The sequence below is a fragment of the Protopterus annectens genome, chromosome 13.part0, assembly GCF_019279795.1.
Source record: "Protopterus annectens isolate FY-2018-M chromosome 13.part0, PAN1.0, whole genome shotgun sequence".
Taxonomy (NCBI): Eukaryota; Metazoa; Chordata; order Ceratodontiformes; family Protopteridae; genus Protopterus; species Protopterus annectens.
This window is the reverse complement of record NC_056747.1, coordinates 1,341,634,761-1,341,654,676: the sequence shown is the minus strand read 5'-3', so window position 1 is coordinate 1,341,654,676 and position 19,916 is coordinate 1,341,634,761. Positions and strand designations below refer to the sequence as shown.

Below are 19,916 nucleotides of genomic sequence, written 5' to 3'. Positions count from 1 at the left end.
ATTTGATCCTTGGTGCTGCCCTCAAACTCCTCCTCCTCTTCTTGATCACCAGTGTCATTCTATAGACCACCATCCTATGCTGCCTAACTACACTTTCCCCTGCCACCCCTTTACAGTCTCCAACCTCCTTCAGACCTGTGTGCATCTTCCTCCACTCTTGTACGTCACCCTATGCTCCTCCACAAACATTAATAGAGCAAGGTAGTTAAAAATCTATACTAAAATTTGGTACATGGATAAAAAAATGTGCAAGATGTTTAGTAACAGGAAACTAAAAACATAAATGGAAAACAAAAACGGTGAAATTTAAATATGAAAAAATACACACAGACAAAACCATTGCGAGAGATTTGAATGAAAGAGTTCATGTTAATAATACCTATGTAATTTAATAGATGAGACATTGATCACTTTGCACATTGACATGGTTAGTGTCTTAAAAACAATTACAGAGAGAGAAGACAAGTCTGAAGAAAATGTCAGTGCTGTCACAATAATGGTAAACCATAACAAAAATAAGGTAGACCTAGTAGCTTTGAGTTTAAGAGAATATAACGCCTTCTCATTGATTATCCAGGATTGCAAAGTGCATACAGTTCAAAAGCCACAGTAAGTGATTTTTGAGCTTGTTGTTTTATTTAATTCACTTTTTTGCAGTTCTGATGGATAAGAAATGATTCATATTGGATGCTCTTAAGAACAGATGTTTGTGGTTGTTACGAATAGACGTAAGATACGTTCTATGTCCCATCATGTTGTTTTTAGGAGTAGCTAATTGTTTTTGGTTGGAAGATCTGCATTCTTTTCAACTTTTATCCTGTCTACAAAGTGAGAATAAGTGTCTACATTGATTATGACATAAATACTTAAAGATAAATACATGCTGATAAAGTAGGCCATCTAGTTATTATCTTAGGGGATAAACAGCGACAATTTAGAGAAGAAAAGTGAAGAATAACTCTTACAATTGTATTGTATGCATTTGTAAGTTTATCACCTATATGTCTGGCAAGGTTACTCTGTGGACAGCAAGACAGCAGCAGGTTCATTGCAGGAAATATAAAACACTGTTCTTACACCACAACATCCCTGGTATCATGGGGCCTGAAACTAGTGGCAGCAAAGTAGGAAAAGAATTTGGGGTATTGATCACACCTGGATTGCACTAACGGAAACAGTGAAAAGGACTTGTTACAAACATAATTTTAAGCCAGAGCCTAATGGAATAGTTTCCGGAAGCAAAGATGTAATGTTTCTACTGTACACTGCTTGATTAGAGCATGCACTGATTACTGCCTGTAGTTCTGGAGGTTTTATAGGTAGAAAGACATTGGGCTGTTGGAAGGGGTTCAATGGAAATCCACATAAAGAGTATGTCAGGTGTAGGGTGAAGCATACAAACAGAGACTAATAGAGATAAGCATTTCTCATTAGAGACCAGAACAGATTAAGGGGAACATGACCTGGTTGCACAAGTCCATATGAGTGGTCATACAGCATAGGAAAAAGAGGAGGAGGAGGAGGAGCAGATGCATAGCAGGTTGTAGGAATATGCAAAATACTTCTCCATGAAGTAGGTTGTGTATCCATGGAATGGACTACCAGAATGAGTGATAGAAAGAAATATAAGGAGGTACTGAACAGGGCATAAAACATGTAAATAAAGATGGAGGGAGATGCAGGGATAGAGGAAAGTCAGAATGCTAAATGAACATAAAGGGCAGACTACATGGGTTCCTTGTTTACTCGGCTGTCAAACAAATGTAAGTACAATAGCAGAGCAGAAAGAATTAGCTGCAATGAAGTAAATAATAATGTACCGACAACTAATGAAAACCATAAACTGTCACTGAAATAAGAAAGTCATGAGTAACATTGCCAGATGCATAGAAAAAGATGCAGCAGGATTTGCATAAATGATCTCTATTGAAACATTGTTGTTTTAGCTGGAACAGACAAGGACACCTCTGATGGAAATACAGTTATAATTGTATTGCTTTTAAATGTATATAAGAATGCATATCCAAAAATACAACATTTGACTGCAAAAGAAATTATAACAAACTTTCTGTTAAATATGTGAGTAAAACAAGAAAAGCGTGCAGCTCAGAATCAAATCTAATTTACCGTGACTCCTAAATTATTGAAACAGACACAAATGCCTTATAAGCAATCATAAATTTATTGATTTACTGACTTAACATTATTCCATTTTGCATGAATAAACTGTATTTTAGTCGTTATTTTTCAGTGAATGCGACTGTAATAGCAATTTGTAACTAGCTTTTTGACAGGTTACAATTCCTGCAATCTTTTTCTCAGGAAGCATTATTTGCTTAGAAAACTAGAATTATATTATTATATAATCTAAATGTAGTTTCATTTACTAAATCTATCACAAAGGTTAATAAAAAAATGCCAGATGAATGGTCTAACCTAAATTCATATATAGTGTCTGCATACAGTAAAGGATATATTTTTAACTATTTATGATTATGGGTTAGGAACAAAAATGTGAGAAACGTCAACCAGTATAAGAAAATAAAAGTCAAAATGTATAAGTTTCTTCTTTTACATAGTTTATAGTTTTTACAAAGATGCATTCAAATTAAAATGTATTTGATTTATGACTAGGTTCAGACACCACAACTTATGATGCCTTGGCACATCCGCTGACAAAGAAAGTTGCATGCTTAGCTTCTCATTGCTATGGCTGTAGACATTATTGATAATATAGGCATGAGGAGTTTTGGTTCAAAGCTCACTTCAGAGCATTAGTATTCTTATTGTGGAATATGGGTTCAATTCATATGAAGGAATTGTTTGAACCGGCTTTTAATTGACGCAATGTATGACACTTGTTCTTTTAATTCCTTAGCCTCTTCTAGTTCATGTGGTAACAAATATTCTTTGTTGCTAACTCTAGCTAATAGTTCAGCTTGCTTTTTCACTTCTTGTAATGATTCAACCCGTTCCTTCCAGCCAGCCTTACATTCCTGTTGTTCACTATGTATGAGAAGGTCGATATAGTCTGGAGAGGACAGAGGGTTTGGTTTTAGTGCTATTTCATCCAGCTTTTTAAGGCACATAACAGAGTCATTAACAAGAGAAAGAACTGAACACCTCACTTCTGTGTATTCTGATTTTAAAATAAAAAGTACTCCATGGGCTGTCAATTTGCTGTCAGAAGCCTCTTCAAACTTTGCTTTCAGGTCATCATATGTTCTTTTCTCTTTTTTGATTTCATATTCAAGCCTGTATGAATTGTTAACATGAGAGTTCCATTCACAATGTTTTGTGCAAACATTGCAGTAGCCGTTGTGCATCGCACTACACGACTTCTTATCTTTATCTTTTGAATACGCACATGGATAGTGGCAGGTGAAATTGCATTTCAGGCAGTTGGTTACAAATTTACCAGTGCCACTGATGTCTACTTTGTTACAGATGTGTGTATCAATTTCATATTCAAAGTTTTTGTTTGCAATAATTTCAGCTTCATGTTGTTTTACTATCTTAGTTGTTTTCCTGATTTCTTCCAGTTTTAACAGTCCACTTTGAATGTGGATTTGTAAACCATTAAGAGCAGTCTGAAGTTGCTTTCTGTTATGTAAAACTTCTTTTGTTAAAACTAAACTTTTTGTATCGAGGTGGTTTAACTCACTGAAAAAATGCCTCATGCTGCTTAGTCCCATTTTCCAGAACATGTGATCAAATGCATCATCTGCACCTAAATCCTTTGAGTTATCAGCAAATAAAGCTGAGTTATTGAACTTAAAGAATTTTGGGTTTCCCTCTGCATCCTTTTGACAGGGTATGTCTGCATCTATGATGGCTTCTAAAACGGGTGGCTTCTGACCATCTGCAAAGGTAGTAAGTATTAATATGTTGTCTTTGATATCATTTCCAAAAATAGAAAGAATGGAGTCAAAGACGTATTTCTGAGTAGGTGTCAAACGAGCCAAGGAGGCCTGAGTAACAAAACATATAGCATCAATGTGGTCTACACCTTGTGGATTATAGAAAAAATCCCGCACTAATTCAATGATCTCTCTGTCTCTTTTTATCCCTCTGGTATCACCAAAGCCTGGTGTATCAATAATGGTTACTGAATATTCAATGTTAAATCCATTTTGGTGGTTTATTTCATATGCTGTGATGTTGGATGTCTGACTTACAGCTTGGGACTGTGAGGTTTCTTTACCAACCAGTTTGAAACGGAAATTATCTTCCCAGTGAACTCCCAGGATATAATTTATCATTCCGTTGATGAGAGTACTTTTACCAGATCCAGTTGCTCCAACAACCATTATAACTTTACTTACTCTGTTTGTGGCTGATTTTTCCCCCAAACTGTATCTCATTTGAGGTTCTTGACAGTCAAGGTTCAACAAGTATGAAGGAGGTTTGTTTCCACTTTCTCGTGTACTTTTGGACAGGATACTTTCTTTTATGTTAGATGATTTATCTGTATGAAAATATAACATTAATATTAATTACTTTTAACTGAAACAACAAAACAGTAACGTGAAATTAATCTACACAGATGACACACCTAGGTTTATAGGACACCACTTTCAAATACATTTACACTTGTAATAATTAAATATAAATGTACCATAAATATAGTTAAGCAGAAACATTAAAGGTATACCTGAACAGCTGTCATTTCACATGCTGTCTCTTCTACTGTATCATTTCACACAACAGAAATATGAATGAATCTTCAATGTGTAATTATTCTTTCCTACTAATTAAATTGTGTATTTTTTAATACAGCAATAACACACAGCTGGGTGTGGGTAAATCCAGCATTACCCACACCCAGCCATGAATTATTGCTATTATACATGACATTGGGCCAGATTCAGGAAGGCTTACATGGAGTGGCCAAGCCGTGTATGAGTAGAGCAAGGCAAGATGTCTGCCTAGCCATTCAGGAAAATGCACTGGGGGCGTGTAAGACAGCCCCTAAAACGGCCGTTGCACGGACAGTGTCTGGATATGTAAATTACCTCATCTGCAGCTGAAAGCTATGCAAATGAGGTAAATTTACAATCCAGGAAACACAAAGCTGTCCATGTAAGACTAGAGTTACTTGCAGAAATGTACTCGGTTGGTACCGTTCTGCAAGTAGCTAAATGGAGCAATGTCAGCTCCAAATAAAGGATGCATGTAGTTCAGGAAGCATGCCAATGGCCAAATACAAGGCCAGTGGCATGTCTAAACATTGCAAATTACTAAAAAAACTATTTTTTTTTCATGATCTCCGAAGTTTAAATGGAGCGCAGCGGCGCGCAAATGAGCTGCGCTTTAAAAAGGCAGAAAAAAAATAAAACCCCTCGAAATAAGCACTTAAATAAGAAATATATTATGCCATGCAAGTGAATGGCAGGCTGAAGACAACATGGCCACTGAGTAGTGGTTGCTATGGGGGGAAGCACTTTTTCTGAGATGTAACTAAGCATTAGTAGGCAATCCTATGCTAATGAGGCTAAGGATAGTGAATCCCAATTTTTCATGCCATATGAGCCATGCCTCTACAGTGTAAGAGTAGGTGAAGGGGAGTATCAGAGTAAGAGATAGGTGACATCATGTGGGGGCATGTATAAAACAGTATAATGTCATTGGATGAGGTTGTCACATGTTTGATTGTGGTGTGTCTTGAGGTATCTGAGCTAAAGTCAAGAAACTGAAGGTATACACCATGGCTATCACCAAAGTTTCATGAAATCTTGTGTAGACAGTGTGCGCACCCATAAGCATGAGTAAGGATGCATGCATGCATGTACGGTCGTGTGCACACGTGTAAGCCCGTGTAAGCTAGTGTAAGGTTGTTGAAGCCTTTGTCAGTATGTATAATGGCTGTATAAGCCTATGTGTGCACGCATGTGAGCTGCTGTGAGCATATGTGTGCTTGTGTGCACGTCACTACTCCCAGAGGAAACGGTCAGGATAAAAGGAAGCACAACAAATAGTAGGAAGTTACAAGTGAGTAGTAGCAGAGCTAGCAGGTGATATCAATCAGAATCAGGCAATCACACAGGCAGTACACAAACCCAGCCTAGCCCAGCAGTTAAAACTCTGAAAACAACAGTTCATTATGTGTCTGTCAAGAGACACTGCAACACTGCAGTTAACTAAAAGAAGTGAAAACTTGAAAAGCTTAACTGGCAAAAAAATGTTACTGGCTGCAATTGCTGTTATAAGGCGACATATGCAACATGCTGAGGGTGGTGAGAATGCAAATGCTGCTGGACAACCCAAAGTGAGGAGAAGGAGAACAGTGTACAGGCCCAGGGTTACCTATCAGGGGCTACATGAGCTGGAGATAGTGGAGCGCTATAGAGTGGACAGAGACCTCCTGCAGCAAATTGTCGAGCTGTGCAGGCAATGCCTCACACACAGAACTAACAGAGGGGAGCCCATCCCAGTGGAAACAAAGGTATGTGTTGACCTAAGAATATTAGCAACAGGTACCTTCCAGAGACCAACTGGTGATATGATGGGGATTTCACAGGCATCAGCATCCAGGGTACTGCACCAGTTCCTGGATGCCATGTCAGCACATGTCAGTGATCATGTATATTTCCCCAATTCCCGTGAGGTATTGGCCAGCAATATGCTTCTCTTCCAGCAAATAGCGGAATACCCTGAGGTAGTTGGTGCAATAGACTGCTGCACGTACATATGCATCAAAGCACTAGCCGGTGAGCGGGGTAGGGCCTACTATAATTGCAAGGGTTTCCCCTCCATCAACTGCCAGGTCATGTGTGATGCCCAGGGCATTATAATGAATGTGTGTGCTGGTTGCCCTGGAAGCTACCACGATTCCCACATCTGGCATCTGACGCAGCTGTACCAGACATTTGCCAATGGGGACATCCCTCATGGTCACCTAGTGGGGGGATGCTGGATACACACACTGGAGCTGTGGTTGATGACACCCATCAGAAATGTGCACACACCTGAACAGGAATGCCATAATGAGGACACGCACAAACACGTAATGTCATTGAGCGTGTATTTAGGCTGATCAAGTCACGGTTCCACTGCCTGGACACATCTGGTGGAATCTTGCAGTACTCACCAACTACATGTACTCAAATTGTCATGGTATGTGCTATGCTACATAATATGATCCTGTGAAAACAGCTGCAGCAGGATCAGCATAGGCCTGGGCCAAACAGCCCCCACCATTGCCCAGGCCATCTCAGGTACAGCGTGACTCGGAGGAGGAACAACCTGAGCCTGCCCCAGTAGGCAGAAGGAGGTGTGCCCAGTATGCCTTGGGCTTGGCAAAGAGGCAATGTATAGCACATACACTGGCACAGTAGGTACTCTGGAAATGTACAATCACTCTGACTTGCTCATACAGTAAAAGGGATGCCTATCATGACACTACCTGTTCCCAAACATGTACAGATAGTGTACTATGTGCATCAAACATAGGCAGCCCTGCAGCACCACCTGAGGCATGATTGCTATGTATTAAGCAATATAAAGCACTGTGAAACAGCCACTACCACCATTCAGTATATGTAAACATAGTAGCATGCACTACCTAGCACAACCGTTTGTACTGTGGAACAATACTGCCTAACTCTCAGCATTGTAGGTCAATGCAGAACAATTATGTGCCAGCCAGTCCAAAGTTGCCCTAGTCGAGCCTGTACAGTTACACATGAACATATCTGCCTTATTGCTCCCGCAGCAGTCCAATCTGGCCAGTATGAAATAAAACAGCAGTGACTGCTCTCGAACCCAGGATACTGTGTACTATAGGCACAGCATGGTCCCACCAAACCATGACAGTATCATACTGCTCTTCTAGTATGCAGAAATGGTGACAAGTGTATGCAAAGTGTGTCATGGAAACCTTGCAGGCACAGTATAATCCCTGTAGATGTACTACACAAATGTGAGTCCTGCAGTAAAAACATACCATATACAGCACACATATATAGTATACATGTCAATATTGCCTGCGTGCACACACCTCAAATAATGTAGTACACCTCAGACAGCAACATACTGAAAGGTCACACTGGGCATGCTCATACACTTATATAAATGAGGTTAATGTTAGGCAGCAACATATTTAAAGCCAAACTGGTCATGTGCACACATGTAGGCCATGTCTGAGTACAGCAGTGGGAAATACAGAACTGGCAGTTGCGTGTGTTAACCCTGGAAACTATCAGTATTCCTCATACCTGCCTTCTGCACACAGTTCAGTGGAAAAATACACATATATAATATATTGGAACTCTGACATACCCAAATATGTAGTAGCGATATTTTGTTTGATCAGAGAAAGTGGAAAAGCAGAGAAGGCAAATAACTGGAAATCAGTAGTATCAATAATATGTGAGCCTGCCAGGGCTATAATACACTCTCTGCCACATCTATGCATGGGGTTCCGGATATGTATGTAGACGTTAGGTACACCTCCCACCCCATACTGTATTTAGGTGAAGACTTGGGTATAAGTATGCATATAGAGCAATCCACATTTCTGGTGAGACAAGCGGTATCTACTGTTATTAATGTCAGTATTCAGTGTGCAATATCCCACCTGTATACACAACATCAATATTTTCTACAGGGAGTGAGACTCACACAGCTAACATATCATGACAATAATGAACTCCCATACAACATATATGAAAGTCATGCTGTCTGCCACACTCAGATAAAACTGTGTTTGTACTGCTCTGATACTGTGTGTGGTTTGTAAAGTGCCTCTGTACCATAATGGTTTGCTAGAATGACTGCTTCTCTTATCACTGTCACGTAATGCAATTATACAACACTGGCTGTTAAGGATTCACAGACCAGGCTGTCTGTAATGCCCTCCCTATTATTCCTTTACATTCCACCATTGTAAAGAATCATATATTTACTACAGCACCAAATTATTGTATACCTGCTGTGGCTCAGTGGTAAGTCATGCAGTGTGTCCAGTGTCTGGGGTTCGAGACTGACAGGGGTGTTTTATTTTTCCTGCTGAGTAGACTACAGGCCGTGTCATACAGAGTGACTAAGTCACTTTTAAGCAGTTGTGAGCGGGTTTACATGAGTTTGCGCGATGCTTAGCTAAGCTTATTTACGCTTAGCTAAGCACACACAAGCGCAACCCCGCTAACTACTGCTTAAAAGTGCGTACTCCTGCTAACACCCGCAATAATTTCTTTTAAAGAAAGGAAAATGGGGAAATAGGAAAGTGGTGAAAAAGGGGTCACAAAGAGGGCAACACTCTAGGAAAGCAAGGTTGGGATGTGCAGGAAGGGTGTAGGGAAGGCCCATAGCTGCCCAAGTCTTTACCAGCAACAGCTGTGCATATGTCAGAAATTTAGAGTGAAATCTGAAACCTTCCACCCCTGAGAGAGGGGTGAGGACAACAAAGTATGTTGTACAGCCAATTGTAATTAGCAGTTGACATGTCCAGCCATACATGGGCAGCTATGTATGGGGTGTAGTTTTTTTTGCGGGTACAGATTGCCTTTGTTTTTTTTTTTTCAGGTGAGAGAGGAATGTGAGGTAAGGGAAGTAAGAATGATGGGGGAGGTAGGTTGGGGAGGTAAACAGACAAGACAAACAAGATGCATACAGGGGTGGAGTATGACACATGAGGAGGATAAACCCAATTGACAGGGACGGATGCATGGATATCGCAGGCCCATGAGCCCACAGATGGCAACAGTGGAACTGAGATCCCCACCCATGGGCAGTTACCACTGCACCTTCACAGCCCACGCTGAGGCTGTGCTGGGGGCTGTGTAGGAGGGGCAGGCTCACCCGTAAGTTGCACCACCCTCGCCTCAAGCTGGCATAGGGGATCAGTCACAGAACGCCTGATCTCCCCACGCACCACAGCCCGGACCCTTCGGAGGGTGAGAGGAGGCTCTCCTCCAGCCACACTTGCAGGGGGGGGGTGATCCCCATCCCCTGCAGCACTTCCACCTAAAGGTGGCACAGGGCCACTGAAGGAGGAGGTCCCGAGCTGGGCACTGGTGCCAGGTGCCACTGCCAGCTGAGGCAGGAGAGGAGGATCCGCTGGAACCTGCCTTCCCAACATCACTATGTTTAGCAGTATGTAATGACAATATGGGTTAGTAACAGACAACACCATTCCAAATTAGTTGTAACAGCATTCATTAGTATTCCCATTAACCCAACACACACGAATTCCAACAGTTGGACAGCAAGCATAACACATGCATATGTAGAATAACAGTGGATATTACAACAGCATACAGAGTTGATTGGTGGCAACAGGCTATCAGGTTTGGATGTTTAAACAGGGCACATGCATCAATGTACATGCAGATAATTATAAACCAATGGGACAAATGTCCATAACAAGTATTTATAAATACACATACCTAGGTTGGTGTTGAATGTCATAATTTGTGGAGATAAGGTGGGGTGAAAAATAATACATTAATAACTTACAATATCGATATGTATACTGTACTTCACTACTACATGCAGATATATATCTCCTACAGGTATAACCTTAGACTTTAGACACTCAAACTGTAGCAATGTTGGTAATGGAGATGGTACCGCTAAACTATACCACTGCAGATATTTATTCATATATGTACATATCCGGCTGTGTGCAGGTAAAGTATCCTGACACACATGAACTGTTACCTACATTTCTAGCAACACACTGACATTTGTGAGATCACAAGCAGAAGCTACACATGTACTGGATTCACATGTAATTACTGTACATTCAACAGCTAAGGAGTATAAACATGCGTCCGAGATACTGGCATTCCCATCATCCAGTTTATATGGGCCTAGCCAACTGTGGATATTCAGTAGTTCATACAAGTGTACTGTCCCCATAATGCAAGGCTACTACAACATATCCGAAATGTGGGATGGACACTGTCCAGGTATTGTACTATATTAAAAACATTACAGCCTGTGGTAGTGGCTGCCACATTCAATTCATTCTGTAGTCCATGCAGTATACCTGTATTCCTGAATTCAAGGACCTTTATTAGTACCTTCAAAACTGTATCACACTCACTCACTTCTTTGATATGTACATATTCAGGATGTTACATAACCATAGTCTGTAGTAAAACTTATTACTGGGTACAACACTCCTTTCCAGCTGACTCACTCATTTCATATGACAGTATATGCAGAGATTAGTCTAAGCCTTGTCTGTTGTGTAGTGATGGCTTACAACACCCATTTACAGGTTGAATCAGTTATCTGACAGCACCTAACTGGTGAAAACCTTGTATATGACAGCTGTTTAACATTATTAAAGGAATACAACACACACTTTCAGGCTGAAAACATATCTGATCCTGGAATACTAGCAGAGGTTGATTCTAGGCCTATTTAATCACTATTACCGGGTTACAACAGTAAACTCCTTTACAGGCTGTCTCAATATTATTCCAAAATAATAGTAGCTGAATAATTACTAACCTGCCTGGTGGTGCAGCCTTAACAGCCTATCAGCATAGGCCTGCCGATTTGTGGCACGAACACCTGCAGCTGTAATATAAAGGAAGGGGTATTTCAGAATACCTATCCATAGTACAGACTACAATAGCATCCTTCACATACTGATATCAATGGGTACTTACTCAGCAGTGGGGCATTGGGCATATCGCGGGCCTCCTGGATCCACTGGTTCAGTCGGTCCTGCTTCCGTCGCTTCAGGTCCACATGGTGGTGACGGACCTGCTCACCAGTCCTGGGAATGCCTATGGCACTGGTATGGTCATGTGCCTCTGCCTTGTACGCTCCCCATTGAACCTGACCCTGCATGAGTGGGTCTTCATGATGATGGACTAGGAGCCAAACCATATATTTTGACTCCTCAATGCCCCACCTTTGTGCTCTAAAGCGAGTACCTTCACCAAAGCCAGCCATCCTGACTGCAAATAGGAACCACAATCAGTTATGCTATGTATTGCCACCTAGGGAGCTTATACATGCCTGTTTTCCCGCACTTATTTGTGATTGGCCATTTTGGAAATTTCTCAGCTAAGAGCAAACCTGCTTTGTCACAGTTACATTCACAGTCATTCCTATAAGTCTGCTAATACTCGACTTGACAGTACAACTGTCATGGCTTAGTGGTTCAGTAATTTGACTTTGGTGCACAGTATCCCGGGTTTGATCCTTGTCATTGCTTTTATCATTTTACGCCTGTCTCCACAGGCTAGGAGGTGTGTCTGTATAAAGGCGACTTTGCTACATGTTGCCTGACGGTAAGCGGGTTTGCACAGTGCGCAGCTCGGCGCAAACGGATCACGCTGGGTAAAGCGTTGTTTAGTTATGAGCACTCATATTACACTGGGTTCAGCACGGTTTAGCTACGGGCAATCATATGAAGTTCTTTTGAGCGCTCTTTAGCAATGGGCAATCATATCAACCTGAGTTAAGTGCTGTGTAGCTACGGGCACTTATATTGAGCTAAGTAAAGCGCTGTTCAGCTACGGACAATTATATTAATTGGGCTCATCCACATCAACTATAGCAGTGGAGCTCAGTCAGTAACATACTGGAAGGTCACACTGGGCATGCTCACACACATAGGCCATGTCAGACTATAGCAATGGTCTACACCTATAAGGCAGTTACAGGTGTCAACCCAGGAACTACACACTACACAGTAATCTGCCCTGTGCACACAGCTATATGACAATAGACACATATACAATATAAACCAAAAGAAAAAAGCTGCTGAGGTAAGGCTCCAGAATCTCTAAAAACTTTTTCAAAAAAGACACAATGAAATCCAATATGTATGCAGTACTGATTTAATCTCACACAAGTGCTTTCACATCAAGCTTCATCAGGTGTATAAAGAACTAGATAAAAAAATACCTTATATGACAATTCATCTATATCACATGACTTTCAATAATAAATATTTAAAAAGACATACCCTTTAATAAACTAAAAAATATATACACAAAATCTAACAATAAATATATATATAAACTATCTATGCATATGTGAATATATATAAAAAGTTAGATATAAAACAGTGTGCTTAAATCACATATAAATACATATAATAAATACAATAAATAAAACATATTTTATTCATGTATTCACCTGCGTAAACACCTTTTTCTAAGCATAGGTTTCAAGGGGACTGTATCGTTGAGACCATGGCCATAGTTTGCCTTAAGCATCACAATCCATTTTGCTTCTATTTCTTCCATTTTGGCTCTAGTGTCTCCTCCCCCAGAGCTATCGTATGTCCTACTAACTACTAAAAATTGAAAACTCTGACTCTCTCCCACATCTAAAATATGCTTTGCTAATGCATTTGTGCGCGTACCTTTCCTAATATGATATACATGTTCTCTAATTCTTTCTTTTAATGTACGATCTGTCTTACCTATATAAAATTTATTACAGATTACACAATTAGCTAAATATATAACATGACAAGTGTCACATCTTGCACTAACCCTGATATCATAAATATGTCCAGTATCAGGATGTTTAAAAATGTTTTCTTTATTTATATATTTACAAAATGTGCAGTTACCACAAGGCCCTGTACCTACAACTTGATTCAGATACATTTCATCTCTAGGTGTACATAATCTTCTCTTCAAATTCTTTTTTTTCTTAAATGTGAATTGAGGCATCTTCCCTACTATTTTATTGATTTGATCATCTGTAATTAATATATTCCAGTGGTTACTGAGTATATCTGTATATTTGTTAACATCTCTAGAATAGTTAACACAAACTTTTTAATTAGATTTGTGTTAACATTCGTCCTTAGCCATTCTCTCCTAGAAATATGGTCTAGCTCTAGTATTTCTAAGACTTTTAACAACTGTAGCACTGTCAGTAACCAAGTCATGATCATAGCCTCCTGCTATTAGTTCACTACCTACTATATCCATTTGCTTCTTAAATTCATCTTCTCTATCACATAATCTCAAAACCCTATAAAATTGATTCTGAGCTACATTTTTAAATATATGCCTAGGATGCATGCTATCTCTACTTAAAAGTTTATTTGCATGACATTTCTTCCTATATAATCTAGTAGATAAAATATTCAAATCATCTTTTTCTATACAAACATCTAAAAAACTAATCACTTTATCAGAATAATTCAATGTAAATTTCACAAATTGTGAGGTTTCATTAAGATAAACAATAAATTCAGACAGCTCAGTATTATTGCCCTTCCATAAAATGAAAAGGTCGTCCACAAATCTTCTATAAAACATAACTAAATGTTTAAAAGGACCATTTAAAAGATATCTTGACTCCCAAACAGACATAACCGCATTGGCATAGCTGTTAGAACATGCACTACCCATCGCTACTCCATTTCTTTGCCAATATATATGATTTCTAAAGATAAAAATATTGTTTTCAAGTACAATACTCATTAAACATTGCAATAAATAGATTCTATCTGAATCAAACGCATTCTTCATTTGCATAAATGTTTTTAAATCTTGTAACCCCAAACCATTGGGAATTACAGTAAACAACAAGACTACATCTAGTGTCACAAACATAAAATTGTCAGTTAATACATTTTCTTTAGTATATGCATACAAATCACTTAAAAGTGTTCAGTATCCTTTAAAATGTATGCAGATGTGTCTATCAAAGGAAAATTTTTCTCTAGAAAAATTGAAATAGCCTCTGTACTCCAGCCACTCCCAGAGACTATTGGTCTCATTGGCGGCCTACTGGAGTCTTTATGTAGCTTGGGTAGGCCTTGAATGATGGGAGTAATGGGATTATTAACTAAAAAATGCTTACATAAATCTTCTGTTATAATATGCGTTTCTGCCATGGTTTTTATTCTCTCAGCGACAGAACAAATCATTCGAGTAACTTGCGCTTGTGTAATAATTTGATAAAAGCTAACATCATTTAACATTTCGTACATTAAATCATCACATGTAACTCTATCTAATAACATGACTTGCCCTCCTTTATCTGCTGGCCTAATAACCAGACTAAAATCATTTTCTAACTGCTCAGGGCTGTATATTCATTTCTATCTAAATTATAATATTTCTTTCTATTAGAACTAAACCTCTGCTCATCATATGTTTTATAAATTTCTGATAAACATCACTGCTCAAAAGCATTAATCAGAGCTGTTTGCTTGGGTATAAAAATGCTTGGGTTTTAAAAGAAAAGTTATAGTTATCATTAACATGCATTTGTTGAAACATATACTTCAATGATAAATTCCTAGTAATCATCTTTAAATCATATACAATGTCAGTAATATCAGTATCAGAAGTGGGTATAAAAGATAACTCCTTCTCAAGTACTTTCAAATGAAATTCAGAAATTTCATGTGTAGATAAATTCTTAACTAGCGTCTTACTTGCTGAAATGCTTTTTTTATCGTGTATGTATTGGTCGTATCCTCGTCAAACTTGCGTTTGTATCTGGTGGTGCTCCTGCCTCTGTTCATGCTGGCTTGTCATTTGTTGCCATTCCAAGTCTGGGAATTGTCTCTCAACGGTAGAGGAAAATTTAAATCCATGCTGGAAATGTCTTTAAAAACTCGTTCCTACTACTTGTGTTAGTTGCATGGGTGGTGGTCAGCACATCGCTGTCTGCTATCCTATGTACAACTGCCCTGGTCGTAATGACCTTTCTTTTCACTCCCATGTCTAAATTAACTCTATTTGCAGCTGCTTCAGTAACTTCAGCAGCCGCAGCTGCTTCAATAACTTCAGCAACTTCAGCAACGCCATCCTTTTGCTCACCTGCTGAATGCTCATTCACTTCATTCAAATGGCATTGTCCCTTGTGAGAAGCAACATCTAAATTGACTGCAGTACTAGGTTGAACTGCATACATTGTACGACGTTCAGATTCGTTGGTAACAGTCTCACGTGGCCAAGTGAAGATGTTGCCTAATACGAAATCTTTCCTATCTCTTTGTATCTTTTTAATTTAAACTGTAACAATTTCCTTTTATAAGCGGCCACATTATCAATAGTGTCAGTCAATAAAGGAGATATGATAGTGTAATCATATTTATTACAAAGTTCTTGATACTTGCTTCTTAAACATTCCAGCGTAGCTGTCTCTCGTCTAGTTGCTGCCTGAACAAGCAATTTCAGGTAGCTAAAACTGGTAGCTAAATTTAACTGTTGCCATTCAGTAAGTAAAATTGAGTCTGAATCTAATTGAGACAGCATTTTTAACATCCTTAGACCACAGGGTATTATTTTCTCCACCAAACATACTTCTAAATGAAATTTCTCAAACTGTGTCCATTTGAGTTTACACATTTCTTTTTCTAAAGATAGCAGATCAGACCTTAAAGCGAGAAAGTCCACTTCTGACTCTTCTTCATTTTCCACGATAAGATCTCTCATCATCAGAGGATTCACTAAGTCATTAACTTTGGAAATAAAAGATGTTACATCCATTTCAGACCGTTCTTTCTCTACTGTTACTGGTACATAGTCCAACTCTATTTGTTCAATCTCACTAGCCATAACAAGGGTGTTTCTGGGCAAAGTACAGAAAAAGTCCAATGCAATGAAAATAAGCCCAGCAAACACCAAATACATCTGCAGATAAAACACAAAATTGTAAACCAAAAGAAAAATGCTGTTGAGGTAAGGCTCCAGAGTCTCTAAAAACTTTTTCAAAAAAGACGCAATGAAATCCAATACGTATGCAGTACTGATTTAATCTCACCAAAGCACTTTCACATCAAGCTTCATCAGGTGTATAAAGAACTAGATAAAAAAACACCTCATATGACAATTCATCTATATCACATGACTTTCAATAATAAATATTTAAAAAGACATACCCTTTAATAAACTAAAAAATATATACACAAAATCTAACAATAAATATATATATAAACTATCTATGCATATGTGAATATATATAAAAAGTTAGATATAAAACAGTGTGCTTAAATCACATATAAATACATATAATAAATACAATAAATAAAACATATTTTATTCATGTATTCACCTGCGTAAACACCTTTTTCTAAGCATAGGTTTCAAGGGGACTGTATCATTGAGACCATGGCCATAGTTTGCCCTAAGCATCACAATCCATTTTGCTTCTATTTCTTCTGTTTTGGCTCTAGTGTCTCCTCCCCCAGAGCTATCATATGTCCTACTAAAAACTAAAAATTGAAAACTAATTTTCGTGTTTTTCCTGCAGAGGTATTTGGTGTTTGCTGGGCTTGTTTTCATTGCATTGGACTTTTTCAGTACTTTGCCCAGAAACACCCTTGTTGTGGCTAATGAGATTAAACAAATAGAGTTGGACTATGTACCAGTAACAGTAGAGAAAGAACAGTCCGAAATGGATATAACATCTTTTATTTCCAAAGTTAATGACTCAGTGAATCCTCTGATGATAAGAGATCTTATCGTGGAAAATGAAGAAGAGTCAGAAGTGGACTTTCTCGCTTTAAGGTCTGATCTGCTATCTTTAGAAAAAGAAATGTGTAAACTCAAATGGACACAGTTTGAGAAATTTCATTTAGAAGTATGTTTGGTGGAGAAAATAATACCCCGTGGTCTAAGGGTGTTAAAAATGCCATCTCAATTAGATTCAGACTCAATTTTACTTACTGAATGGCAACAGTTAAATTTAGCTACCAGTTTTAGCTATCTGAAATTGCTTGTTCAGGCAGCAACTAGATGAGAGACAGCTACGCTGGAATGTTTAAGAAGCAAGTATCAAGAACTTTGTAATAAATATGATTCCACTATCATATCCCCTTTATTGACTGACACTATTGATAATGTGGCCGCTTATAAAAGGAAATTGTTACAGATTAAATTAAAAAAGATACAAAGAGATAGAAAAGATTTCGTATTAGGCAACATCTTCACTTGGCCACGTGAGACTATTACCAACGAATCTGAATGTCGTACAATGTATGCAGCTCAACCTAGTACTGCAGTCAATTTAGATGTTGCTTCTCACAAGGGACAATGCCATTTGAATGAAGTGAATGAGCATTCAGCAGGTGAGCAAAAGGATGGCGTTGCTGAAGTTGCTGAAGTTATTGAAGCAGCTGTGGCTGCTGAAGTTACTGAAGCAGCTGCAAATAGTGTTAATTTAGACATGGGAGCGAAAAGAAAGGTCATTATGACCACGGCGGTTGTAGATAGGACAGCAGACAGCGATGTGCTGACCACCACCCAAGCAACTAACACAAGTAGTAGGAACAAGTTTTTTAAAGACATTTCCAGTATGGATTTGAATTTTCCTCTACCGTTGAGAGAAAATTCCCAGACCCAGAATGGCACCAAATGACAAGCCAGCATGAACAGAGGTAGGAGCACCACCAGATACAAACGCAAGTTCGATGAGGATACGACCAATACATACACGATAAAAAAAGCATTTCAGCAAGTAAGACGCTAGTTAAGAATTTATCTACACATGAAATTTCTGAATTTCATTTGAAAGTACTTGAGAAGGAGTTATCTTTTATACCCACTTCTGATACTGATATTACTGACATTGTATATGATTTAAAGATGATTACTAGGAATTTATCATTGAAGTATATGTTTCAACAAACGCATGTTAATGATAACTATAACTTTTCTTTTAAGAACCCAAGCATTTTTACACCCAAGCAAACAGCTCTGATTAATGCTTTTGAGCAGTTATGTTTATCAGAAATTTATAAAACATATGATGAGCAGAGGTTTAGTTCTAATAGAAAGAAATATTATAATTTAGATAGAAATGAATATACAGCCCTGAGCAGTTAGAAAATGATTTTAGTCTGGTTATTAGGCTAGCAGATAAAGGAGGGCAAGTCGTGTTATTAGATAGAGTTACATGTGATGATTTAATGTACGAAATGTTAAATGATGTTAGCTTTTATCAAATTATTACACAAGCGCAAGTTACTCGAATGATTTGTTCTGTCGCTGAGAGAATAAAAACCATGGCAGAAACGCATATTATAACAGAAGATTTATGTAAGCATTTTTTAGTTAATAATCCCATTACTCCCATAATTCAAGGCCTACCCAAGCTACATAAAGACTCCAGTAGGCCGCCAATGAGACCAATAGTCTCTGGGAGTGGCTGGAGTACAGAGCCTATTTCAATTTTTCTAGAGAAAATTTTTCCTTTGATAGACACATCTGCATACATTTTAAAGGATACTGAACACTTTTAAGTGATTTGTATGCATATACTAAAGAAAATGTATTAACTGACAATTTTATGTTTGTGACACTAGATGTAGTCTCTTTGTTTACTGTAATTCCCAATGGTTTAGGGCTACAAGATTTAAAAACATTTATGCAAATGAAGAATGTGTTTGATTCAGATAGAATCTATTTATTGCAATGTTTAATGAGTATTGTACTTGAAAACAATATTTTTATCTTTAGAAATCGTATATATTGGCAAAGAAATGGAGTAGCGATGGGTAGTGCATGTTCTAACAGCTATGCCAATACGGTTATGTCTGTTTGGGAGGCAAGATATCTTTCAAATGGCCTTTTAAACATTTAGTTAGGTTTTATAGAAGATTTGCTGACGACCTTTTCATTTTATGGAAAGGCAATAATACTGAGCTGTCTGAATTTATTGTTTATCTTAATGAAACCTCACAATTTTTGAAATTTACATTGAATTATTCTGATAAAGTGATTAGTTTTTTAGATGTTTGTATAGAAAAAGATGATTTGAATATTTTATCTACTAGATTATATAGGAAGAAATGTCATGCAAATAAACTTTTAAGTAGAGATAGCATGCATCCTAGGCATATATTTAAAAATGTAGCCCAGAATCAATTGTATAGGGTTTTGAGATTATGTGATAGAGAAGATGAATTTAAGAAACAAATGGATATAGTAGGTAGTGAACTAATAGCAGGAGGCTATGATCATGACTTG

At 38.2% G+C, this 19,916-nt stretch overlaps 1 protein-coding gene across 1 annotated transcript; it reads right to left on the bottom strand.

Annotated features, from left to right (window-relative positions):
- Nucleotides 1-1,627: 1,627 nt before the first annotated feature.
- Nucleotides 1,628-14,342, bottom strand: LOC122788062. Its single transcript, XM_044054983.1, has 2 exons — nt 13,838-14,342; nt 1,628-4,468 (listed from the first exon to the last, which is right to left on the bottom strand). Exons 1-2 carry the CDS (start codon nt 14,340-14,342, stop codon nt 2,802-2,804), a joined length of 2,172 nt encoding a protein of 723 aa, XP_043910918.1. The 3' UTR covers nt 1,628-2,801.
- Between the last annotated feature and the right edge of the window lie 5,574 nt (nt 14,343-19,916).